Raw genomic sequence first — 26,355 nt, forward strand, 5'->3', positions numbered from 1 at the left:
CCTTGATTCCCTCCGTTCCCTTCAGTGGCTAATTTCACACTTGGACTTAACAAGAGCCCAGCAGACGGAGAACCAGGGAAGACGGGAAAGGGAGCCGAGAAGCCGTCCATTACAAGATGAACGGCTCGAAATGCCTGGACGGATGTCTTTAGATGTTTAATAGTTTACCCCTAGCACCTTTTGACAATTATTCTTTTGAAAAAAAATAATCTCACAACAGGACTTTGAAATACTGATTATAAAAGCAATTTGTAAAATTCCACAAACATTAGGACGACAAGCGCGTTCTAGACATAAAACAGGACGACGGATAGACAAAGGAGCAGATGAGGGCTGAGCCGTCGTTAATGGAGCTAAAGACATGGACTCTGCCCTCGAAGTGCTTTGGGGGTGGGGCCAGAGCAGGAAATCTTCCTTAATTCCTCATCCCCATCCCATCGATGAGCCGTGCAAGGAATGCCAGCCCTGCCGCTCAGGCTTTCCCAGAATCATTCAGCACGGGTGGGATAGTAACATTAAAAAAAAAAAATGCACAGAAGCTCGCACCTTGAGGAAAAGATGGGGAAGTAAAATGGGAATGCAAACACCTTAACTTCCACTCCCTTCCCCACCCTCTCCATGGAAATCTGAAACTCCAGCAGCAGCTAACAATGAGCAGAGAGCTGGGATGCCGAGACAGCTCAAAGGGATCATCCGTCGGCCGTCAGGACATCAGTCTGCCGATGGGATGCCCTGCCGTACACACCCTAATTCGGAGCAAACAATCTCACCTTCAAGGGAAGGGACCGACAAGAGAAAGCGTCGGAAGCTGGGACGGCGGCCTTGGGAAAAATCGAAAATGGGTCGAGTTAGTTTAAAACCCCCGCCGAGGTGACCGAGTCACCGGGGGAAATGGAGGCGGGAGGAAAGGGGGGTCCCCGCCCACTCTTCTTCCTCAAGAAGATGCAACAGAGATTTCTCCAGAGCAAGTCAAGCGGGGCCCGTGAATCCAACTCTCCACCAGGAGAGAGAAAGGGGAAAACCGACTAGTTTTCCGAATGTATGGCTTGTCCCCCTCCGTAGGTTTCCCAGCAGCAGATGGCCGGGGCTCCCGGTCAAGCAGCGGGCAGGCCTCACGCAGGAGGAGATCGGGAGCGGATGGGAGAGCTGGTCAAGGCGCTGTCCCCAAACACATTGGCGTAGGACGACTTGAGGAACTGAACGTAGTTCTGCATGCTCCGGTTGGTGCTCTCCGACTGCTCCAGACGATCCTTCAGGTCCTGGAGGCGGCTCTGGTGTCGGCGATCCGCCTGGGAGGAGACCGGGAGGGAAGCGTGGATGAGTCTCTTTGGCACCGGACTCTCCCGGGTGGGTTTGGCCAACCGGACACCCCCTGCTCAGAATACCACTCCAGGCATTTTGATCAGGACTCGTTCCCCCCAGGACATCCGGGCGGCTACTAAATCCAAGATAAAAAAAAAAATCAGAGCCATCCCAGTGTGGAATGCCAGGGAGATGACACCGGCCTCGGAACTCCGTAGTTCCACCTCCAGGTTGAAGGGGAAAAGAAGGGAAAAGAGAAGAACCCCTCCCTGATGGAGACCAGCAAATCAGGAACGTTCCTTGCCCCCTCAAGCTTAGGGAGACGAAGGCAGCCCTAGCAGGCCGGTGGCAGGGTTGGGAGCTCGGGTATCGGTTTTTGCAAATCAAAAATATTTAATCTTAGTAAATGTTTCTAAACTTAGTGTATAGATACATCAAATCATACAATATAATTCATAGTTCGAAAATTATGTTCATAAGTAATTGTTTCTTATTAAAGCTGTGAAGACTGAAGTATGGTTTGCAAGACATTTTCACACGGCTAGGATTTTTCTATCTGTAGAAAGACCAGAAACGTGAACCTGGGCTCTCTCCTCTTCTCGCCCCACCCGACTCACATCATCCCGGCTCCGACGCAGTTGGTTCAGTTCCGTTTTGGTCCGGCTCAGGTGGGTTTCCAGATCCAGGATTTTGGTCTGGGAAGTCCGCTCCCGGGATACCGCCCGTTCCCTCGTCTGCTCCACCTGCAGGGAAGGACTCCTCAGGGTGGAGGTGCTCATTCGCCAACCCTCTCCGAAGAGGATGCGTCGGGTCCTCCCATCGATCCGGTCCCGATCTCAAGCTCCTCCCGACCCCCTCATCCAAGCGCTCCTCCCCGAGCGCCCCCGCCAATCCCCTCGAGAGGATCCCGCTGAGAACAGGGGAGAGAACCGAGTGTTAACGGGTCACAGAACCGAAACCTCCAGAAATCCAGCCCCCACACCCCAGTCCCGGGATCTGACCGACCCGGTTTGGTTGCCCTGGGAGCCGGCGGGAGTCTCGGGCAGATGCCACTGACCTGCCTCCTGGCATCCTCAATGGCAGCCTCGAGCTGCCGGGCCAGAGAGCTACATTCGCGGGTTTTCTCTTCCAGCCGCAGCTGGGACTGGTGGATGGACTCCTCCCTCTTGGCGATCACTTGGAGGAACTCAATGTTCTGGGCATTCGTGGCATCCAGTTTCCTGCGGGAGAGGACCATGAGAGAGAGAGGGATGAGGAAAGGGAGAAAGAGCCAGAGCATTCCCTCTGCCCTGACCCCAACCGGGCCTGTTTCCCATTTAATGGGACCTCAGAGAGCTTGAGGTCAGAGTTTTCCCGGGACCTGATGAAAAACAAGTCACAAACCAGAGAGTGAGGTGGGGGACAGGAGGTGGAGGTGGCCAAGGGCTGATTAGACAGTGAGTTCTTCACAGCTTGACTGTCAAGAGGGCAAATCCGCTCTCTTCTGAAGCAGAGTCTTAAGCAGAGAGGCTCCGAAAGAGCCGGTCAGCAACAGAAGCAGCAGTACAAGGGAGAGTGTCTGTTTATTGTGCATTCATTCCATCATAATTATTGAGCGCTTACTGTGTGCAAAGCACTTATTGTTGTACTGTACTCTCCCAAGCGCTTAGTACAGTGTTCTGCACACAGTAAGTGCTCAATAAATACGACTGACTAGATAAGGGAAAGGAAGATGGGGAATTGGAGGACAGGATGAGATGGAGTACTAAACCGCAAGCTCGTCGTAGGCAAGGAATGTGAACGTCATATCGGACTCTCCCAAGCACTTAATACAGTGCACACAGTAAGCGCTCAATAAATACCACGGACTGACCCCACCCCCTAAAACGCCCCAGCTGTCTCATACAAAAAAAGGCACCAATCATTCCCAGGTCCCTGGGTGGGATTCAGGATTTCCAGATGACTCGGGGTTGAGAATTCCGCGGAGAGGCTGCCCTCTCGTTCCGTCCCAGACGGAAGGGGGCTTCCCAAGTAGCTTCCGGCGGCTTGGCCGTCCGAGTCTTCCCCTTGGATCCGGGCCCCGGAACCGCCACGAGGCCTCTTCCGAGGACAAGGCGGCAAACCCTAGAAAGATGAGGTGAGTTAGGAGGGGGGCTCGGGTGAATCAGCCTGACCTTTCCAGCTCTTCCACTTTCAGGCTCAGCTGTTTATTCTCCTCTTGAGAACTCTGGTGTCGCTCTCTTGCCACCTCCAGCTTGTTCCCCTGAAGGTCCATCTAAAACAACAGGAAGGTAGACCGTCTTAAAATAGGAGGTTCCCTGCCCTCTGCCCTCCCCCCGGCCCCTCGATCCTTCACCCGAACGGAAGAGCTGTTGTCGGGAAGAAGGGACGCGTGGCTCTCAATCCCCGTGCAAAATTCACCGCCCAAAGCCCTAGAGGAAAGAGAAGCAACCGAGGGCTAGATAGCCAGCTATGTAGCATTCGCTAACCTCAGGCCCAAGACGAAAGAAAGGCTGAGGACTTCCCCATACAGTCTCAAGAGCAGATGCCAAGCGGAACTAACTCGGTCCCTCGGCTCTTGAGGGGACAGAACGAGGCTTCTGTGAGAGGAGGAGGCCGAGGTTTCGCCCGGCTACCCCAAATCCGGTGATCAGAGATAACCTACAGCGGACACAAGAAGGCAGTCGAGATAGGGCTTGCACCGAGTCATATGACCGGCGGGGATTTGGAGGGGGGACATTTCAATTTGAGTTTTGGGCACTGTTCACTTTACCCTTTGGTAGCCTCGTGAGACTGAAAGCTCCTCCAGACCGTAAGCTCGTTGTGGGAAGGGAATATGTCTGTTTATTGTTATACTGTACTCTCCCAAGTGCTAAGAACAGCGCTGGGCATGCGGTAAACGCTCAATAAATACGACTGAATGAAAAAAAAAATATCTGCGGGCAAGCAGATTGGAAGACGTATATGCAAAGCGGTGCTGCAGGTTCGAAGATCGTGGCTAGCAGATGTAACCAAGCTCCGTACTTTGAGAGGGCAAAACTGTCAGGAGGGAGAGCAGAAAGCAAAAGGATGGAAAGACATCGGCGTAAGGGGAAAAAAAGGGACAGACTGGAGAAGATTCAAACGATCGTAAACACGTCACCGTGGGGGCCTACGGAAGTGCTGTGGGTGCCCTGGTAGATGCTTAATTCACGTCGGCCTGCACGGAAGAGGATGAGGAGGATCACGAGGAACTAAGAGCTACCGGGAAATTTCCCGGAGCCATCAGGCTAGGAATCATCAAGGAGCGAGAAGGGAGAGAGCGAGCGTTGAAAGGGTCAGCTCCTTTAGCGTGAATCACTGCTGGCAAACACGTGACGTAAAGCACACCAACATTTTATTGCGCAGTACTAACGAGAATCCCCTTCACAAGCTGGTGGCTGTGGGAAAGGAGGGCCCTGGACCTCCCTCCGGGGCCCGGGGACTCATTTTGGTAGCCGGACGGTGCTTCGGGGGCCGTCGTGAGATCCTTTCTGCCAGTCCCTTACCCGGCTGCGCAGGTCATTGATGATGGCGGACAGGTCCACGTTCTTCTTCTCGTAGCTCTGCAGTTGGTCCTGGCACTCGGCCAGCTTGGTTTCTGTGATCTTCAGGATCTCGGGCAGCCCCTGAAGCTCCAGCAGCTGGTCCTGGAACTCATTCCGAGCCTGGAAGTGGGTCAGGGAGACGAGAAGCGGGCTTACTCACCTGCCTCCTTGGGTCCTGACGATGCCCTGACCTAGCAGAGTTTCAACGAGGGGCATCTCTAGACTGTCAGCTTGTTATGGGCAGAGCACATGCTTGCTAATGCTGTTGCACTGTACTCTCCCCAGCGCTTAGTACAGGGCTCCGCACACTGTACGTGCTCAATAAAGACGATTGACTGACTGATGTAGACAGCCCTGCGCGATTCAGAGAAAACCACCATCTGGCGATATCACCCTCCCCGACTCCGGACCTCTCTCATGTAGGTTTACTCGGGTGCCTTTTATGGCCACTACCTGGTGAATTCTGGAGAGCTGGGGAAAGGAGAATCGGAGCTATTTCCGGGAAATACCACACAGAACCATTGATAAAAGTAACACACCCTGGGCGGTGTTGGGGAAGCCACCGTTTTATCCCTTAAAATAACTTGGGTGGTAACCTGGTGGGATGCTCTGATTGCCCTTTCCCTCTCCCCTGGAAGACCTGGGGAGCCCATCGCCTTTAGCCTAGAGCGGTTGGATGAGCCAACGGGACACAATGGGCAGCCTAGCCCAGCCAGCCCAGGGCAGGGAGGGGTTTGGCAGGAGGTCGGGACCATCAGGGAAGACAGAGAGAGAAAGAGAGAGAGAGAGAGAGATCACCGTTTCAATCTCTTTGTTCATTTCATCTTTGAGAGTCTTGTTCTCTTTGTCGCAACGTTCCAGCTGGGCGGCCACCTCGTCAGCTTCCAGGCGGGTCTTCACCACCTGGGGAGAGAAAAGCCAGTCAGGGCTACTGCCGGGGAGGCAGGAGGGGCTTGGTGGCCAACGCGTGATTTCAAGCAGGAGCCCACGATCACACCAAAGCTGCCAGTTTCTTATCCGGGCCGGGGGCGTGAGCTGAGGCCCCACAAGCCGAGGGTGAGCCTCCGGGGGAGAAAACAGATACGGAATGCAGAAAAGTGGAAGAGATGCCCACAGGATGCTGCTTAGGAAGCTAAGGAGCAGCCTGCCAACCACACGCCTCTCCCCAGGGAGGACATGATGCCCTGTCAGAAGATACAGTTACGTGCGTGTGCCAATCGAGGAGAGTTTCCTGGGGGAAAAGCCACTGGCCGGGGAAGCGAGGGACCTGGATTCTAATCCCTCCTTCATCGCTTGCCTGTCTGGGGACCCTGGGCGGGTCATTTAACTGCTCTGTGCCTCAGGTTTCCTCATTCGTCAAATGGGGATAAGATACTTGTACATATCTATTCTATTTTATTTTGTTAGTATGTTGGGTTTTGTTCTCTGTCTCCCCCTTTCAGACTGTGAGCCCACTGTTGGGTAGGGACTGTCTCTATATGTTGCCAATTTGTACTTCCCAAGCGCTTAGTCCAGTGCTCTGCACATAGTAAGCGCTCAATAAATACGATTGATGATGATGATGATACCTGTCCCTCCCTCCCACTTAAGAGGGTGAACTCCATTTGGGACAGGGACTGTGTCCAACCTGATTATTTGGAAGTGGAACAAATACGTTTCCGTTATTCCCAGACGCGGGTTTTCCAGGAACGGGGGTTCCCTGTTACAGGAGAATGGACCGTACCTGGTTCTTGTAGCTGTCGATCATCCCTTCGTAGTTCCTGACCGACGTCTTCAGCTGCTGGACCTCCATCTGGGCCTGGTTCAGCCTGTCCTCCACTGGCAAGATGTTAGCCTGGAGGAGACCACAACCCCTTATTTATTTATTTATTCATTCATTCAACTGTATTTATTGAGCGCTTACTGTGTGCAGAGCACTGTACCAAGCGCTTGGGATGTACGAGTTGGCAACATATAGCGATGGCCCTTACCCAACAACGGGCTCACAGTCTAGAAGGGGGAGACATAAAACATGTGGACAGGTGTCAAGTCGACAGAATAAACAGAAATAGAGCTAGATGCACATCATTAACAAAATAAATAGAATAGTAAATATGTGCAAGTAAAATAGAGTAATAAATCTGTACAAACTTATACACAGGTGCTGTGGGGAGGGGGAAGGAGGTCGGGCGGGAGGGATGGGGAGGGGGAGAGGAAAAAGGGGGCTCAGTCTGGGAAGGCCTCCTGGAGGAGGTGAGCTCTCAGTAGGGCTTTGAAAGGAGGAAGAGAGCTAGCTTGGTGGATGTCGGAGGGAGGGCATTCCAGGCCAGAGGGAGGACGTGGGCCAGGGATCAACGGCGGGACAGGCGAGAACGAGGTAGGTACCGGCTCTTCGTTCCCCACCCTTAAGCATCCTGCTGATTGTTCTGGGCAAGGAACTTAACTCGGATGCACTTTCCCAAGCGCCTAGTAGGGCGCTCTGCCCCCAGAAACGCTCAATAAATACGACTGAATGATTGAATGAATTGGCATATGGGCGGTTCCCCGCCCCGGCAGCCCCGCCGCCATCCGAAGACCCCGGCGTTGGTCTCCTCTCCCCGGGAAGAGCGAGGCCCCTCACCTTGAGCCTCTCGTTCTCGATCTTGAAGGCGGCGTACTCGGCCGTCTGCCGGTGCAGCCTCTCCACCAGGGTCTCCCGGTCTTCGCGCATCTTCTCCTCCAAGCTGTTCTGCTGCGACACCAGGTCGGACACCCGGCTGCGGGGAGGGGACGGGGCAGAGGAGACAAACGGGGTTGAGTCGCTCAGAACGCGGAAGAGGGGAGCCATCGCCGAGACCCCTCTTACGGATTCGGCAACCAATTCGGGAGCTCGCTCGGTTGGAGACAGGAGACTCTCTCCCTCTTCCTCTCCGAGATGTGGGGCTGCTCCACCCAAGAGCAGTCGTTCGTCCCATCGTATTTACTGAGCACTTACTGTGTGCAAAGCACTGTATTAAGCACTTGGGAGAGTACAATTCAAAATCCCGGCTCTGCCAACTGTCAGCTGTGTGACTTTGGGCAGGTCACTTAACTTCTCTGTGCCTCAGTTCCCTCATCTGTAAAAATGGGGATTAAGACCGTGAGCCCTCTGTGGGACAATCTGATCACCCTGTAACCTCCCCAGTGCTTAGAACAGTGCTTTGCACATAGTAAGTGCTTAATAAATGCCATTTAATAACAATAAAAATAATAACAGACACATTCCCTGCCCACAACAAGCTCACAGTCTAGAGGGCTGTTTGCTAGGAGCCAGGGATTTTCCCTCAATCAATGCTATTTATTGAGCGCTTACTGTGTGCAGAGCATTGTACTAAGCGCTTGGGAGAGTGCAACAGTACAACAGAATTATCAGACCCGTTCCCTGCCCATAATGAGCTTACAGTGTTTCTTCTCTCCAGTCAACCTATGTTATCAGCAAGGGCCTGGGAGACAGAAGGACACGGGTTCTAATCCCGGCTCTGCCACATCTGCCGCGTGACCTCGGGCAAGTCACCTAACTTCTCTGGGTCTCGCTTTCCTCATCTGTAAAATGGGGATTCGATAGCTGTTCTCTCCGTGCCTTGGTGGCTGCTACCTCGCTTGCCATCTGATCTCCCACAGGCCTCCCCGCCAACAGAATCAATCAATCAATCAATCGTATTTATTGAGCGCTTACTGTGTGCAGAGCACTGTACTAAGCGCTTGGGAAGTACAAGTTGGCAACAGAAGCGCAGAGAACTTCACTTAGCCCTCGTGTCCCAAGCCGACCCATTTCTTTTAATATCTGTCACTCTCTCTAGTCTGTAGGCTCTTCGTAGGATGTGACTGTCTATACCTACTCATCGGTTTCGTGCTCTCCCAAGCGTTTAGTACAGTCCTCTGCAGATGGTGAGCACTTAATAGCTTGCACTCACTGATTGATTGATTGATTGAACAAACTTAAAGCAGCATGGCCTAGTGGGAAGAACACGAGCCTCGGAGTCAGGGCGCCTGGGTTCTAATCTGCCACTTACCTGCTGTGTGACCTGAAGCAAGTCTCTGGGCCTCAGTTTCCTCAGCTGTACAATGGGGATTCGATATCTGTTCTCCCTCCCCGCTGGACTCTTGAGCCCCACATGGGACAGGGGCTGAGTCCAACCTGCTGAGGTTGTATCTACCCCAGGACTTCCTACAGCGCTCGGCACATAGTACGCAATTAACGGATAATAATAATAATAATGATGGTACTTGTTAAGCGCTTACTATGAGCCAAGCACTGGGGTAAATACCAGGTAATCACGTTGTCCCACGTGGGGCTCGCAGTCTGAATCCCCATTTTACAGATGAGGAAACTGAGGCCCGGAGAAGTTAAGTGACTTGCCCAAGGTCACACAGCAGACAGGTGGTGGAGCCGGGATTAGAACCCACGACCTCTGATTCCCAAGCCTGTGTTCTTGACACTAGGCCATGCTGCGATGGATATTATCATTCGTATCCCAGGGGTCTCCGAGTCCTCGCTTTTGTGGCGCTGCCCCCGTCCCGCCCCGCCTCTCCCGCCACCGCCCGCTCCCCGGATCCTGCCGGCTTACTCATTGAGCACGATGATCTCCAGCTCCAGGTCTCCCTTGTCCTTCACCACCTGATTGTAGCGGCTTCTCCACATCTCCAGAGTGGACAGGGCCTCCGCAACGTACACGTCCTGGGATGCCGAGGAGGCGACGGGAGGGACTTGTGAGGGCAAAGCAGCCCTTTTCCCCCTCAGTTGGGATCCGGGGGTGGGCTGGGGAGGGGAGAGGGGAGAAAGACCGAGGACTGGGGCGGGGGGAAGGCCAAAGAGGAAGGTCCCCTCGTCGTCCCGTTACCTTATCCGTGAGCTGGACGTGCAGCTGCTCGGCGTACTCCTCGCTCCGCTCTGCCCGCTCTTTCTGTACCCGGATGGCTTTTTTCAGGGCCTCCTTGTCCCGCTCTCCTTTCTGCTTCAGGTCTTTCAGTTGCTCCATGATGGCTTCTACTTCGGCCTTGTGCTGAGCCCCGCTGCGCTCTAGATTCTACCGGGGAGAGAAAGCTCACACGTGTCCCGGAGGCTCCGCCCGGCTGATCCCTTTCACTGCCCCCGAGCAGGGGGAGAACGTTTCTTTTGTGGTATCTGTTCAGCGCTTACTCTGTGCCCCTGTTCTCGGCGCTGGGGCTCACAACCTTAATCCTCGTTTTCCGGATGAGAGAACCGAGGCACAGAGAAGTGAAGCGACTCGACCAAGGTCACAGAGCAGACACGTAGTGGAGCCGGGGTTAGATCCCAGGCCCCTCTAACCCCCAGGCCCGTGGTCTGTCCACTAGGCCACCCTGCTTCTCGGCTGCTGGTCGGCAGCTGCAGCGCTCGCTTGCCCGGATGATTTGGGAGGGATGCTCCAACAGTGGGTCCGGGCGCCTCTTAAACTGCCGTCCAAACAGTCGCCCACTCTGAGAGGGCAGCAGTGGGTGGCTGGGCAGAGCAACGTCTCAAGTTGACCAGCAGCGTGACCCAGTGGAGCCTGGGCCTGGTTCTAATCCTGCTTCTACCAACTGCTTGCTGTGTGACCTTGGGTAAGTCACTTCACTTTTCTACGCCTCAGTTCTCCTGCTCTCCCTCCTACTTAGACTGTGAGCTCCACGCGGGATAGGGACTGTGTCTGACCCAATTGACCGGCATCTATCCCAGTGCTCAGAACAGTGCATGACACATAGTAAGCGCTTAAGAAATACTGTAAAATAAAAAAGAAAAAAGTTAACGAGCGGCTCGCGGATGCTCCTCGGACACCGAGATCCAGGAGTGTTCTGCACACAGTAAGCGCTCAATAAATATGATTGATTGATTGATTGCGCAGCCACTTCCTCTCTGTCCCCACCCTCGGGTGGAGATACCGCGTTGAGCCCCAGAGAGGGAATGTTTAAGGAACACGCCCAGTCGGTCGTCAGTGGGCAAGACCCAATGTCCCGGGAGGTTGCGGGGGAGACCGTACCTTGACCTGGACCGCGAGGCGATTATTCTCGGCCTCCTTACAACGCAGCTGGACCTGCAAGTGACCCCTCATGCTTTCCATCGACTTGGAGAGCTCGGCTGCCGTCTTTGCTTGAGCCTGCGGGGGGGAGGGTGGGAATCAGGATGGACAGTGGCTTTTTGAACCCGTAGCCCGGACCAGACTCGCCATCTGAGGGTGCCGCTCTTCCGAGGCCGCCGGAATCCGCTTCCTGGAGGCCCACACTAAAGGCCTCTGGGCCAAGCCCCCAAAGACCAGGCTGTGTCCGACCCAAGAAGGGGGCTGGGGTCCTCTGAGAGAAAGGGATGATCACAAGGCCCCAAGCGCTTAGTACAGTGCTCTCCTGCACCCAGTAAGCGCTCAATATATAGGACTGAATGAATAAATGAATGAGGCCACAAGCAACAGGGAAATGATGGCAAATCATCACCATGGTAACAATTAAGCACCTGCTGTGCGCCCAACCACTGTGCTTGGGGGTGGAAGCAAGGTACTGATGTCTGACGCAGTCCCCATACCACATGGTCAGTCAACTGTATTTATTGAGCGCTTACTGTGTGCAGAGCACTGCACTAAGCGCTTGGGAGAGTATGACAATAAATAGACACATTCCCCGCCCACGGTGAGCTAAGAAGGGGAGACAGACATTAATATATATAAATAAATGACAAAAGTGCATATAAGCGCTGTGGGGCTGGGAGGGGGGATGAATAAAGGGAGCAAATGAGGGGAGCGGGAGAAGAGGAAAGGAGGGCTTAATCAGGGAAGACCTCTTGGAGGAGATGGGGCTCCCAACCTAAGGTGTAGGGAGAGCGGACACCCGTAGCCCCTCTACAGATAAGAAACTGAGGCGCAGGGAGGGCTGGCTATGTGACTTGCCCCTGGTCACACAGCAGGCCAGGGCTGCGATTAAGATCCGAGCCGCCGGACTCCCTGGCTGGAGCTCTTTCCACCAGACCACGCCGCTTCCCAGTGGGAAGAGCACAGCGACGACGGAAACGGCCACTTTCTGATGCTACACCCCTCAGTGTGAATGGGGAAAAGGAGGCAAAGAAACTACCTTCTCGCTCTCCACTTCCTGTAGCAGACTGTCCACTTCCTTCTCCTTCTCCTTCAGCAGCTTTGTCAGGAGCTGGAAAATAAAGCACACCTCCATTTCACCGCTGGAAAAGGGGAGACGGCAGACGCTGTCGGGCCCCTTCCTTCCCAGCACCTCCGCTGCGGTTTATTTTCCTCACTAGCCACAACTCCGCGGCCCCGTGGCTTTTCGGACTGCTGGAGCACACGAACTCGAAGTGGTCGATGGAAGATTCTTTGGAAATCAAATGGATCTCACCGTCCTTACCTAAGCCCGCATTCCCTCTTCTCCCACTTCCTTCTGCATCACCCTCGCATTAGGATTTGCTCCCTTAATTCACCTCCCCCTCAGCCCCACAGCATTTACGTCCATAGCCCTAATTTATATATACTCAGGCCTGTCTCCCCCTCTAGACTGTAAGCTCATTGTACTCAGGGAACATATCTACCAACTCGGCTATACTGTGTTTTCCCAAGCACTTAGTACAGTGCTCTGCACCCAGTAAATACTTGATAGATATAATGGATTGAGGCACTCAGAAAAGGCCTAATTAACCCTCCACATACCATGGAGAGAACTGGAGTTATTCTCATTTTACGGATGAGACCCTTGAGAATAATAATAATAATAATTGTGGTATTTGTTAAGCACTTATTATGTGACAGGCTTGGATACAAGCAAACCGAGTGGACACGGTCCCTGCCCCACATGGGGCTCACAGTCTTAATCCCCATTTTACAGATAAGGGACCTGAGGCACGGAGAAGTGAAGTGACTTGCTCCCGGGAGGTGAAGAGAAATATATCTGACCACCCACTGCAAGACGAGAGGCTTTCTCTAGCCCCACGTTTTTCTGCACACGCTTCGTACAGTGAGGCTTGCTTTTGGAAGGGAATTGGTCTCTCGGCCGGAGGGGCATTACCAATTTCTCCATGTCTGCGTCCTTCAGCCTTTTCAGCAGTTCTCCTTGTTGCTCCATCAGCTTTTCCGAGTCTCTCTGAAAAAGAGCCGACGGGGTTTTAAGTGAGCAGAGAACCCCTCCCCACCCGTCCCCAGCCTTGAAAAAGGATGGGTCTGGGGAGGGGAGGAGAGGAGGAAGGGAGGGATGCCCATTTCCTGCTCCCCGTATGTTGAGGGTAGAAGGGAGGCTGTAGCCCGAGTCGCAGGCCTCTCTGCCGGGATAAGGGGAGCCACGGTCCCCCAGAATCTCTCCCTAAGCTCCCTGGATGTCAGAAATCTGCATTCTGTCCTCCCAACTACTGTGACACTTCTCTATGGGTGGGTTACAGGGGATACTTAACTGCACCCAAAGCGGTCTTGGGCCGAGGTACCTAACGAAGCCCCTACAGTGTTTCCTCTACTAAATAAAGGAAAGTGAAGGAAATCTGTGGGCTTGTGAAAATGGAAAACAGTAGTTTAGCCAGTCCTGCTGTCGGTCCAGTGCGAAGAGCACTGCTCTGGGAATCAGGAGCCCTGAGTTCCGACGCTGGCTGACTGAGGGGAGGCCACGCAGGCACGAGACGGTGTGTTGAGCCCCTGTCTGCCTCCTTGCCCACTAGAGAAGCAGCGTGGCTCAGTGGAAAGAGCCTGGGCTTGGGAGTCAGAGGTCATGGGTTCAAATCCCAGCTCCGCCACTTGTCAGCTGTGTGACTTTGGGCAAGTCACTTAAATTCTCTGCGCCTCAGTTCCCTCATCTGTAAAATGGGGATTAAGACTGTGAGCCTCATGTGGGACAACCTGATTACCTTATATCCCCCCCGGCCCAGCACTTAGAACAGTGCTTGGCACATAGTAAGCGCTTAACAAATGCCCTCATTATTATTATTATTGCGTGAGACATGCTGAGTCCCAGAGCAAATGAGAGTGTGGGAGTCACTCTCGCTAGCATGGGCCTGGGAATCAGAAGGACCCGGGTTCTAACTCTGGCTCTGTGTGACCTCGGGCAAGTCATGTCACATCTCTGGGCCTCAGTCACCTCATCTGTAAAATGGGGATTAAGACTGGGAGCCCCATATGGGACAGGGACCGTGCCCAACCTGATTATCTTATATCTACGCCAGACCTTACTACAGTGCCTGGCACATAATAAGCGCTTAATGAATAACACAATCATCATCATCATCATCACTTCCCCAATAATTAACTTCTCTCTGTTGGTTCCTGGTCCTCAAGTCTCTCTGTTGGACCCTCCTCAGTCCCTCCCACTTCTGGCCCCCTTTTCAACTCTCCCACCTTCCAGCCGAATCCCAAGAGCACATGGGGCAACCTGATAACCTTCTATCTACCCCAGTGCTTAGAACACTGCTTGGCACACAGAAAGTGCTTAACAAATACCATTATTATTATTATTATCATCACGATGTCCAAAACAGAACTCTTTATCTTCCCACCCAAACCCTATCCTCCCACCTGACTTTCTCATCACTGCAGACAGCACCGCCATCCTTCCTGCCTCACAAGCCCGTCACCTCGGCGTTAATTCCCACCTTCAAAAAATAGTTAAAATCTGCCCTTTCCTCTCCATCCAAACTGCTACCGTGTTAATACAATCACTCATCCCATCTTGCCTAGATTACCGCATCAGCCTCCAGACAAGTGGAAAAATTGGTCAGATGAAAAAAGCCTCCCGTTTATTTGTCCCAGGCTCCTGGAACCCCAAACCGTAGGAAGAAGGTGATTAGACTGATTCCTCTGGACATCTCACCGCCTCGCTTTAAGTCACAAACTGGTTTTCCCTCTCTTGCCAAAACCTGCTCTTTCTAGTCCGCTGTCTCGCTGCTTGGAGCCCAGAGGGGACCCGGTTCTAATTCCGCCTCCGCCACTCATCTGCTGCGTGACCTTGGGGCAAGTCACTTCACTTCTCTGTGCCTCAGTTCCCTCATCTGTAAAATCGGGATGAAGACTGTGAGCCCCACCCGGGACAGGGACCGCATTTAACCTGATTAGCCGTCCCTACCCCATCCTCGGACAGCGCTTGACGCGTAGTGAGCACTCCCCAAATACCATCGTTATTAAGACTCTGGGGGTGGAGAAAACCTAAATCTAGGCTTGACGTCGAGATCTGGGGTCTCCCCCCCAACAGCCGGGGCCACGACGAGGTGCGGCGGGCCCGGGGCGGGCCAGGTCGCCAGCTCACCTCCTTGCCGTGTTGCTCCTTGAGCAGGTCCCGGAGCGTCCGGTTGGTCTCCTCGAAGGTGCTCAGCTTCTGCAGCAGAAGCTCCTTCTGCCGGGTCAGCGTGTTGATGTCGGAGCTCGTCATGTTCTTCTCCTGCAGAGACGAGAGGATGGTCCACGACACGGTCTGACCCGGGTGAGACCGCCCCGGGACTCCCGCTCGGCCACGGCTACGAGCTCCAGGCCTCGCCACATCCCAACTTTTCCAGGTCTCCAACAGGGAACGGTTTGGGGGGGGGCGGGCAACCCGCAGGAGTTACCCCAACGGTCCCAGGCACCCCCACGCCTGCCAAACACGGGGTTGCCGATCAGCCGCTCTCCCACCCCAACTCAGCATCTGCTAGTCGCCCCGGGGAAATGCCATTCCCGTCACTTACGGATTTCAGCTTGCCAATCGCATCCTTCAGGGCGACCACTTGCTTGGCCGCCGCCACCCCGTCCATCTCTGCTTCTACCAGCTTGGACATCAGACAGTCCTTCTCCTGCTGCAGGTGCTTCTTCTGCAGCCTGCAAGGACAATCAATCAATCAATCAATCATATTTATTGAGCGCTTACTGTGTGCAGAGCACTGTACTAAGCGCTTGGGAAGTACAAGTTGGCAACATATAGAGCCCAACAGTGGGCTCCCAGTCTAAAACGCTGCTCAGTGAACCATTCCTGCCCTCAGTTGCTTCTCCGAGGCTCAATTTCACCTGACCGACTGGCAGGGGAGGGCGGATGGGAAAACTGAGGCCTAGAGAGGCGCGACTGGAGTTAAGGTAGGAACGTGGCCTGGTGGATAGAACATGGGGCTGGAAGTCATCAGGACCTGGGTTCTAATCCCGGCTCCGCCACATGCCTGCTGTGTGACCTTGGGCAGGTCACTTGGCTTCTCCGGACCTCAGTTACCTCATCTAGAAAATGGGGATTAAGACAGCGAGCCCCATGTGGGACAGGGACTGTGTCAAACCTAACTCGTATCTACCCCAGTGCTTAGAACAGAGCTTTAAGAACCTAATACAATAATAATAATAATAACCCAGATCTTGACCAGGGCTCCCCTACCTGAACCCAAGAGTTACGTCTGTCTTACTGTACTCTGCGGAGTGTTCAGTACAGTGCTCTGCCCACAATTAGCACTCAATAAATACACCATTGTTGATGTTCGGCCCATTATAATACAAAAGTCCATCAAAGTACAAAAGTCTCCAGTTCATGACTGCTCTTTGCAGCGGTAACCTAGTCGAAGGGCGATTATCCATATGAACCAGGACCAAGGCACGCTTACCTAAATCACCAATTTATACAACTGAATCAAGTTCAGGTTTTGATGATGATGGTATTTGTTAAGCGCTTACTATGTGCCAAGCACTGTTCTAAGCACTGGGGGGGATACAAGGTAATCAGGTTGTCCCACGTGGGGCTCACAGTCTACATCCCCATTTTACAGATGAGGTCACTGAGACCCAGAGAAGTGAAGTGACTTGCCCAAAGTCACACAGCTGATAATAATAATAATAATGGCATTTATTAAGCACTTACTATGTGCAAAGCACTGGGGAGGTTACAAGGTGATCAGGTTGTCCCACGTGGGGCTCACAGTCTTAATCCCTATTTTACAGATGAGGTAACTGAGGCACAGAGAAGTTAAGTGACTTGCCCAAAGTCACACAGCTGACAGTTGGCGGAGCTGACATTTGAACCCATGACCTCTGACTCTAAAGCCCAGGCTCTTTCCACTGAACCATGCTGCAAGTGGCGGAGCCGGGATTAGAACCTATGACCTCTGACTCCCAAGCCTGGACTCTTTAAACTAAGCCATGCTGCTTCTTTTTTTTTTTGTATATCTTTGTATATTATATATATTATATATTTATATATAAATATATATATTATATATATTTTGTGCATAGTTTGCTGCTTCTTTTGGAGAAGCAGCATGGCTCACTGGAAAGATCCTGGGCTTTGGAGTCAGAGGTCATGGGTTCAAATCCCGGCTCTGCCACTTGTCAGCTGTGTGACTTTGGGCAAGTCACTTCACTTCTCTGGGCCTCAGTTACCTCATTTGTAAAATGGGGATGAAGACTGTGAGCCCTTCGTGATACAACCTGATCACCTTGTAACCACCCTAGTGCTTAGAACAGTGCTTTGCACATAGTAAGTGCTTAATAGATGCTATCATTATTATATATATATATATAGTATATCTTTGGGCTGGTGCCACCCAAAGCTGCATTCAGGTGTCTGAGCTTTCTTTTGGTTCAGATGGCCAGTGGGTTTGGATACTCGACATTTGGACAGTTGCCATCTATGGCCCAATGCTGCCGTTAAAACTGACTTAAGACATTAATACCAAAAAAAAATGGATATTGTGAGCTTCTTTATAGGAATTTTCACCCTGGAGACTATTTTTACACTAAGTGGTCGTAGGCCATTGAATGAATGTAATCGAGAAGCAGTGCGGCCTAGTGGATAGACCCCGGATCTGGGAGTCAGAAGGATCTGGGATCTAATCCCGGCTCCTTCACTTGTCTGCTGGGTGACCTTGGGCAAGTCACTTAACTTCTCTGTGCCTCAGTTCCCTTATCTGTAAAATGGGGATTAAGACTGTGAGCCCCACGTGGGACAGGGACTGCGTCCAACCCGACGAGCTTGTATATATCCCAGCAGTAGTACAGGGTCTCGTGTTTAATAAGGGCTTAAATACCATTAAAAAAATGGGCTTTCATAGGATTTCTATGAATTTCAGTGAATCCCCTTCCAAAGCGGGGGACGGCTCCCCAGCCTGGGGCTTTGAATGCATCAGGTTACCACCGTAAAGGACTTGGATTGCACCACACTCTTTCCCCAAAAGGTTGAATTAACTTCCCCAAATAACAGTAGCAATAATAATAAAGGGATCTGTTAAGTGCTTACTATGTGCCAGGCACTGTAATAAGTGCTGGGGTGGATCCAGGCAAATTGGATTGGACGCGGTCCCTGTCCCACATGGGGCTCACAGTCTCAATCCCCGTTTTACAGATGAGGTAACTGAGGCAGAAAGAAGCGAATGACTTGCCAAAGGCCACACAGCAGCTGACAAGTGACGGAGCCGGGACTAGAATCCAGGTCTTTCTGATTCGCAGGCCCGTGATCTATCCACTAATAATAATAATAATGGCATTTATTAAGCACTTACTATGTGCAGAGCACTGTTCTAAGCTCTGGGGAGGTTACAAGGTGATCAGGTTGGCCCACAGGGGGCTCAAAGTCTTAATCCCTATTTTACAGATGAGGGAACTGAGGCCCAGAGAAGTGAAGTGACTTGCCCGAAGTCACACGGCTGACAAGTGGCGGAGCCGGGATTTGAACCCATGACCTCTGACTCCAAAGCCCGGGCTTTTTCCATTAGGCCATGCTGCTTCAGACTAACTGGAGGGGAATTTGGAAGAACTTCAGAAGGATGTCTCTTCCCTCAAAGCTCCTTTCAGGAGACCAGCTGCGCTACGCCTGCAGAACATTAGGCCTCCAGCCACCTTGGGCCGCCCTTATCCCAACCCCACCCAATAGTCATCCCGACTCCGCCGGATCGGGAAAAACTTAGAAGTTAGAGGGGTGAGGGGAGGGTGAGGCAGTCTGCTTCCCATCCCCTCTTGCCAGTGAAGAGCTTGGGCAGAGACTGGAAAATTGGGGGAGATGCCAAGCACTGGGAAGCACGACGCCGGCATCGACACCGGCTGAGGGCCGGCCCACCCCGCGGGGCACCCCCCCAGGGGCGTCTCCCAAAAGACGAGAAGCCCGGGATCCCTGGCAGGGAAAGATGTCACCGCTCGGGCCCGGCCCCGCGGGGCGGTCCAGGAGGAGGAGAAGGAGGCTTTACACAGTGTAGTCCTTTTCCTCCTTCATGCGCTCAATGTTGCGTCGTAGCAGTTTGTTCTCGTGCTCGGTCTCGGCCAGCTCGTGGGCCACGTCCTGCAGCTCCTCCTTCCGCTCCTCCAGCAGCCGTTTGGCTAAGCAGTGCTGGTCTTGCCGCTTCTGCATTTTCACCTACGACGGGGGCGGGGCGAGCGGGATCAGGAAAGGCGGCTTTGGTCCAGGGAGACGGTATCTTTTCATAGTATTTGTTAGGCACTTACTATATGCCCAGCCCGCACCCTCCGCTCCTCTGCCGCTAATCTCCTCATTGTGCCTCGTTCTCGCCCGTCCCGCCGTCGACTCCCGGCCCACGTCCTCCCCCTGGCCTGGATGCCCTCCCTCCGCACATTCGCCAAGGTAGCTCTCTTCCTCCCTTCAAGGCCCTACTCAGAGCTCACCTCCTCCAGGAGGCCTTCCCACACTGAGCCCCCTCCTTCCTGTCCCCCTCTTCCCGCTCCTCATCCCCCCCGCCTTACCTCCTTCCCCTCCCCACAGCACCTGCATATATGTTTGTACAGATCTATTACTCTATTTATTTTACTTGTACATATTTATTCTATTCATTTTATTTTGTTCATGTTTTGTTTTGTTGTCTGTCTCCCCCTTCTAGACTGTGAGCCCGCTGTTGGGTAGGGACCGTCGCTATATGCTGCCAACTTGGACTTCCCAAGCGCTTAGTACAGTACTCTGCACACAATAAGCGCTCAATAAATACGACAATGAATGAATATGCCAGGCACTGTACTGAGTGCCGGGGTCGGCACAAGCTAAGCAGGCTGGACGTAGTCCCTGTCCCAAATGGGAAGCAGCATGGCTCAGTGGAAAGAGCCCGGGCTTTGGAGTCAGAGGTCATCGGTTCAAATCCCGGCTCCGCCACTCGTCAGCTGTGTGACTCTGGGCAAGTCACTTCACTTCTCTGTGCCTCAGTTCCCTCATCTGTAAAATGGGGATGAAGACTGTAAGCCCCCCGTGGGACAACCTGATCACCTTGTAAACTCCCCAGCGTTTAGAACAGTGCTTTGCACATAGTAAGCGCTTAATAAATGCCATCATTATTATATGGGGGCTCACGATCTGCATCCCACTTTACAGATGGGGTAACTGAGGCATAGAGAAGTGAGGTGACTTGCCCAAGGTCACACAGCAGACACGCGGCAGAGCCAGGATTAGAATAATAATAATAATAATGATGGTATTGGTTAAGCGCTTACTATATGAGAAGCTGGGGAAGATACAGGGTGATCAGGTTGTCCCCCGTGGGGCTCACAGTCTTCATCCCCATTTTACAGATGAGGGAACTGAGGCATAAAGAAGTGACTTGCCCAAAGTCACACAGCCGAGTCCTCCCTACTCCCAGGCGCGTGCTCTATCCATGAGGCCACGCTGCTTCTCTGGAGAGGGAGGAGTCCAACTCTTCCTGCCCCCAGGATCATCTCTAGCCACAAGGCTGTTAGGACCCTTCCCTGCCCACCCACCCACTTCCCCGGCCATCCCTGGTGGAGCAGAGCACAGAGAGACCCCGGCTGTGGAAAAGGGCCGGAGCATCCTAACTTGCAAGGTGTGGGGCTGGGAGAGCAGCTGGCAAACCCTCCTCGCCCCTGGGACTATCACACACCATCATCATCATCATCAACAGTATTTATTGAGCCCTTACTGTGTGCAGAGCACTGGACTAAGCGCTTGGGAAGTCCAAGTTGGCAACGTATAGAGACAGTCCCTACCCAACAGTGGGCTCACAGTCTAAAAGGGGGAGACAGAGAACAAAACCAAACATACTAACAAAATAAAATAAATAGAATAGATAGGTACAAGTAAAATAAATAAATAGAGTAACAAATATGTACAAACATATATACATATAAACAGGTGCTGTGGGGAAGGGAAGGAGGTAAGATGGGGGGGGATGGAGAGGGGGACGAGGGGACACCAGGCCGCCACTTACACACTTGGCGAATCCAGGGCTACTGGCCTCGCTTTGGCCTTCGTGGCCATGTGTGCCATAGGAACACTGAGGGATATTAGATATTTGGCTCCTCGGGAGTTTTAAAACTGGGCCACAAATCTCCTCGAGAGAATAATTAATAGGAATAATAAGTGCTTACTACTTAGTAATAATAAGTGCTTACTATGACGCGTCAAGCGCTGTTCTAAGCACTGGGGAGGATATAGGATAATAAGGTTGGACACAGTCCCTGTCCCGCATGGGGCTCACAGTCTTAATCCCCATTTTACAGATGAGGTAACGGAGGCACAGAGAAGTGACTTGCCCAACGTCACACAGCGGACAAGTGGCAGAGCTGGAATTAGAACCCAGGTCCTTCTGACTCTCAGGCTCATCATCATCATCAATCGTATTTATTGAGCGCTTACTGTGTGCAGAGCACTGTACTAAGCGCTTGGGAAGTACAAATTGGCAACATATAGAGACAGTCCCTACCCAACAGTGGGCTCACAAGCTTCTCTTTATCAAGGGCAAGATTCTGCCACTGTTTTGAGACTTTCCAACCTCACGCCTGACGCCGCGGACCTTGTTGCGTGGTGGGGTTTGTTATAGTCGTAGCTATTTCTGGGGGCCAACTGATGGTATTTATTGAGCACTTACTTTGTGCAGAGCACTGTACTAAGCACTTGCGAGAGTGCAACACTGTTGACAGATATGCTTCCTGCCCTCAAGGAGCCTAATGGAGGAATTTAGGGTGGACAGAGTATACGGGACCAAAAAAAAGGCACCAGGACTCAATTTTTGGATCCTCTCTTACGTATGGGGGAGAAAAGGGTTTGAATGAAGCTAGAAAGTCCCGAAGTTCTGACCCCCACTAGGGCGGAGGAGGGGGAAAAACCTCTCACTTTTCCGGGGATCTAGGCTCTGAGGGTAAGGGGGCCTCCCGGGCTGCTCCTGTCCATCCCTCCCCTCTCAGCTCACCTCAGATTTCAGAGAGCCTACGGCGTTCATCAGACAGTCAATCTTCTTCTCGTAGCGGTTCATTTTGCTCTGCCCGTTAGATTCGTCCTCGTCCGTGGAGAGGTCGCTCAGTCTCATAACCGAACACAGCTTCTCTGAAGAAGGCGGGGTTATCTCCAGGCGATGAGTCGGGCCCTGATTCAGAGGAGACCGAGAAGGAAAGATGGCAGCTCAAAATTTATTATTGAAAATAGTAATAACCACAATAACATTTATTAAGCTCTACGAGCAAAATACTGGGGGAGGTACTTGGTTATCAGCTTAGACCCAATCCATGTCCCACAGGGCTCATAACTTATTTTATCCCTATTTGACAGATCATCATCATCATCATCAATCGTATTTATTGAGCGCTTACTGTGTGCAGAGCACTGTACTAAGCGCTTGGGAAGTACAAGTTGGCAACATATAGAGACAGTCCCTACCCAACAGTGGGCTCACAGTCTAAAAGGGGGAGACAGAGAACAACACCAAACATACTAACAAAATAAAATAAATAGAATAGATATGTACAAGTAAAATAGAGTAATAAATCTGTACAAACATATATACATATATACAGGTGCTGTGGGGAAGGGAAGGAGTTAAGATGGGGGGATGGAGAGGGGGACGAGGGGGAGAGGAAGGAAGGGGCTCAGTCTGGGAAGGCCTCCTGGAGGAGGTGAGCTCTCAGTAGGGCATTTCTCAGATGAGAAAACTGAGGCTCTGAGAGATAATAAAAATGATAATAATGACAATAATATTGTATCGCACTTTCCCAAGCACTTAGTACAGTGCTCTGCATACAGTAAGAGCTTAATAAATACGACTGAATGAATGAATAATAATTGTTGAGCGTTCACTATGTGCCAGGCACTGTATTAAGTGCTGGGGTAGATACAAGGTATTCAGGTTGGACACAGTCCATGTCCCACAAGGGGCTCATAGTCTTAATCCCCATTGTACAGATGAGGAAATTGAAGCCCAGAGAAGTGAAGTGACTGTCCCAAGGTCACACAGCTGACAAGCGGCAGAGCTGGGATTAGAACGCACGACTGTAGACTGTGAGCCCACTATTGGGTAGGGACTGTCTCTATATGTGGCCAACTTGTACTTCCCAAGCGCTTAGTACAGTGCTCTGCACACAGTTAGCGCTCAATAAATATGATTGATTGATTGATTGACCTTCTGAGTCCCAGATCCACGCTCTAACCACTAGGCAATGCTGCTGCTTTGCATCAGTGGCACCGAATTTCCGTCTTAAAGTGCTTAAGTCAGATTTTTAACCCAGCCTGGTGAACACAATCCCCAGGCTCACATGCCTGCCTAACGGATAATCAGTTTCCCCACCTTCTTCAGACCTCTTGGGGGAAGCGTGACTGCTGGGTGGGGAGGGGGCGGCCGAAAACCTGGGAGTCTCCCCTGAAACGGCAGACCAGCTCGGGGGGAAGAAGGCGGGGGAATGGACACCCCTTCTCAAAGCAGTTGAGCCGCGGATCACTACTACCTGAAAGCACTCGGTACAGCACATCGTAAGCGCTCAATAGATATCACCGATTGATCTGAAATGCCCAGTGTGTTCCACAGCTCCCACAATCACCCTCCCCGGGCCTGCCCGACTAGGGTTGGCTGGAGTCCCGGTGACCCTCTCCTTGGCCGAGGGACGCTCCGTACCTCCCACTTGTAGCTGGCATCGCGGCAGGATCCTTTTCCGGGGGGCACCCAAGGGACCTTGGTTTTCACTCGGACACTTCTCCTTACATTCACGGTGTCTCCTTTCATGCCACGTTTGTGCGCTTTCTGCAGCGTGGGGGAAAAAACAAACAACACACAGACCCAGCTGCACCCCTGCTGCAACACCAGGCAAGTGTCACAGCGGGCGGCTCGCAGGCCGCGGGTTCCGCTTAAGCCGCCGCCGATCTGCAGACGAGGACACGAACTCAGAGCCCGGAGCCGGACGGAACCTCTCCGGAACCAGGTCTTTCCCTGGGCCGCTCGACGGCCTTCGCCAAGCCCCGCCGTCGACGTGCTCCTACCTGGCTCCTGGCCGGTGGTGGTTTCGGACTCTTTTTTATGTGGACGTGGACGGGGGTGTTCTCATCCACATGAACATGTAAGGGGGGAGAAGTGGAGCGGTTCTTCATCGTTCTCTTCTGGCGGGCGGGGGAGGGCAACACACAATAAAGGATTGATCTGCGGATAAGTAAACTGGGCATAAAAAACGGAGCTTACTGACTCGGAGCGGGAGCGACTGAAAGCCAAGCCAGCGGGGCCACGTGAAAAGACTTGGATCCAGATCTGGGCTTCACCGTCACGGACGGTTGCGATCGCGGCAGTCGAGCGAGGTTAGACGGGGCAAGAGTAGATAGGCAAGGGATGGGTTGGAGGGAACAGTCAACGGAAACCGACCAGTGGTATTATTGAGAGCTTTATTGCGAGCGGAGCACTGTACTAAGCGCTTGAGAGAATACGAGACAACAGAATTAGTGAACACGTTCCCTGCCCTTAACGCGCTTGACTAGACACGAGCTTACGGTCCAGAGAAGCGTGGGTCCTCTGGTTAGGCAACAGACAAGAGGGTCTCCCAAAAGATCCCGTTTAATCCTCCGTTCCAGCCCAAGGCCGCAGACCGGTTTAGAAAAATCAAAATAGAGACTACATCCTGATCTAGAACAGCCTGGGCTACAGGTTGACCCGGGAAATGGGTCAATTCCCTCTCCCCGCCCCCACCGAAAACGAAAAAGAACCATGCCGTATGCAAGAACAAAACATAACACCAGCAGAAGACGTGACCCACGGCATTAGAGATACCTCTCCCACGGCTACTGGTGCTCACCGCCATTAGGCGAGTCATCTCTTGGCCCACCCGGGAGAGTGCAGGAAGTGTGAATAGTTAAAAACGTGGCCATCCTGAAGCTTTTTGGAAGTGGGATAAATTCAAAGTGCCAGCGGCCCTTCATTAAATACTGTGCAGGCAGCACGCGCGCGTGTGCAAGCAAGATTACCTGGGTTGTTGAAGTGCATTATGTCAAATCAACCGGCCCAACATCAGAGCTATACCACAAGAGCAAAGCTTCCTCCCCCGCCCCAGCCCGGCCCCGTCACCTACCGTCACTGCTGTTCTGTGTGTTCCACCGGACGACTGCAAGACTTTTTTCTGGGTGGTGGTCGTCTTGATTTCGTTCTTCCGGCAGGGAGGAAACCTGATCATTGAAGTAGCAACTGGATTCCCAAGGCTCTAACGGGAGAAGGCTCTAATTTCCCTACTCCTTAGGGGCGTTTTTCCCCACGCTGAAGCAAACGTGATACGCTGTTAGTTCTTTCCCGGAGGGCAGTTACAGTACAGGTCAGATCCACTCCCCAGGTGGCACGGGCTGGGAGTGGCAGCCACCACCACGTCACTGGGTTTTCTACTGGAGTTACATCACGGGCATTGTGACCTCTTAGCCCGCCTAACTACTAAGAAATAAACACTGTCCTGGGTGATTGGAGGGGATCAAGCGAGGACCCCTGATCACAAGCTAAAATGAAGTGTGTGGAGGCGGGGGGGGTGGCCGGAGGGAATGGAAAATGAATAGGACAGTCCAAAGCATTTAAACACTAAGTCTAGTCCCTTGTCCCTCTAGACTGTAAGCTCGTTGTGGGCAGGGGATGCGTCTATTTACTGTTCTGTCGTACTCTCCCAAGCGCTTAGTACAGCACTCTGCACACAGTAAGCGCTCAATACGGCTGAATGAACAGCGCACCCAATCTAAATTGGATAGTGGATTCTCTCCGGCTGGGTCCGTTGGAATCATATCTCAGGGACCACCTCATTAAAACCAACACTTTGCTACACCAACCTCTTCATTTAAATTCCCTTTAGTATTTGTTGGAGTAAAAGGTTTCACTTTAATTTTCCACTATGAGTACCTAGCTTATCAAATCCAGACTTACTACACTCCAATATTTTTTCAGTTGATCTGTTCCTCTACATACGATTGAATGAATATTTTTAAAAAATTACAAAATGGCATGATTACTATTATTCTGTTGGCACTTTAGCGCTTACAAGGTGCCAAGAACCGAGGTAGACATAAGTTAATCAGGTTGCACACAGGCCCTGGCCCACATGGGACTCACAGCCTACGCAGGAGAGGCAGATTGAGGGCCCACTTTACAGATGAGGTAGCTGAGGCACAGAGAACTGAAGTGGCTTGTCCAAGGTCACACAGCAGACACACGGCAGAGTCGGGATTAGAAGCCAGGTCCTCAGACACCCAGGCCCGTGCTCTTTCCACTAGGTCATGCTGCTTCTCTTGGGATAAATGATGAAAATTCTTGGATTCTTGGGCTAGGAGGGAAGGACACTGGTCCCCTAAGGCTTCCCGTCTCTGCCTCCAGGCAACCTAAACTCACCCAGATAGCAGAGTGTCTAATTGCCTCGCGCTCGGCTCTCCTTGAACTGAA

General features: G+C 52.4%; 1 protein-coding gene across 3 annotated transcripts; it reads right to left on the reverse strand.

Annotated features, from left to right (window-relative positions):
* Window positions 1–141: 141 nt before the first annotated feature.
* On the reverse strand, window positions 142–25,261 carry ODF2 (outer dense fiber of sperm tails 2). Of its 3 annotated transcripts, XM_038745031.1 has the most exons (20): window positions 25,016–25,101; window positions 23,943–24,099; window positions 23,581–23,706; window positions 21,889–22,062; window positions 18,931–19,097; window positions 15,469–15,598; window positions 15,054–15,185; window positions 12,840–12,914; window positions 11,901–11,972; window positions 10,823–10,939; window positions 9,686–9,871; window positions 9,413–9,522; window positions 7,447–7,582; window positions 6,571–6,681; window positions 5,646–5,750; window positions 4,809–4,967; window positions 3,456–3,556; window positions 2,360–2,522; window positions 1,920–2,045; window positions 1,113–1,289 (listed from the first exon to the last, which is right to left on the reverse strand). In XM_038745031.1, the coding sequence occupies exons 2-20, from the start codon at window positions 24,048–24,050 to the stop codon at window positions 1,113–1,115; spliced, it is 2,475 nt and encodes an 824-aa protein (XP_038600959.1). In that variant the 5' UTR covers window positions 24,051–24,099; window positions 25,016–25,101. The 3 variants fall into 3 exon arrangements, with proteins under 3 accessions (XP_038600961.1, XP_038600959.1, XP_038600960.1); XM_038745033.1 differs by lacking the exon at window positions 25,016–25,101 and having other exon boundaries at window positions 142–1,289; window positions 23,943–24,059; XM_038745032.1 differs by lacking the exon at window positions 23,943–24,099 and having other exon boundaries at window positions 25,016–25,261.
* Between the last annotated feature and the right edge of the window lie 1,094 nt (window positions 25,262–26,355).

This window comes from Tachyglossus aculeatus, chromosome 4 (genome assembly GCF_015852505.1).
Source record: "Tachyglossus aculeatus isolate mTacAcu1 chromosome 4, mTacAcu1.pri, whole genome shotgun sequence".
Taxonomy (NCBI): Eukaryota; Metazoa; Chordata; class Mammalia; order Monotremata; family Tachyglossidae; genus Tachyglossus; species Tachyglossus aculeatus.

Excerpts from the sequence above, each read along its gene's own strand:
- ODF2 (XM_038745033.1), bottom strand. The coding sequence starts at position 24,050 with ATGAAGAACCGCTCCACTTCTCCCCCCTTACATGTTCATGTGGATGAG. Across the intron at positions 7,583-9,412 it reads GAGATCATCGTGCTCAATGA|CCGGGTGTCCGACCTGGTGT; the intron begins GTAAGCCGGCAG and ends CCCTCCCCGCAG. Across the intron at positions 2,046-2,359 it reads TTGAGGATGCCAGGAGGCAG|GTGGAGCAGACGAGGGAACG; the intron begins GTCAGTGGCATC and ends CCTTCCCTGCAG.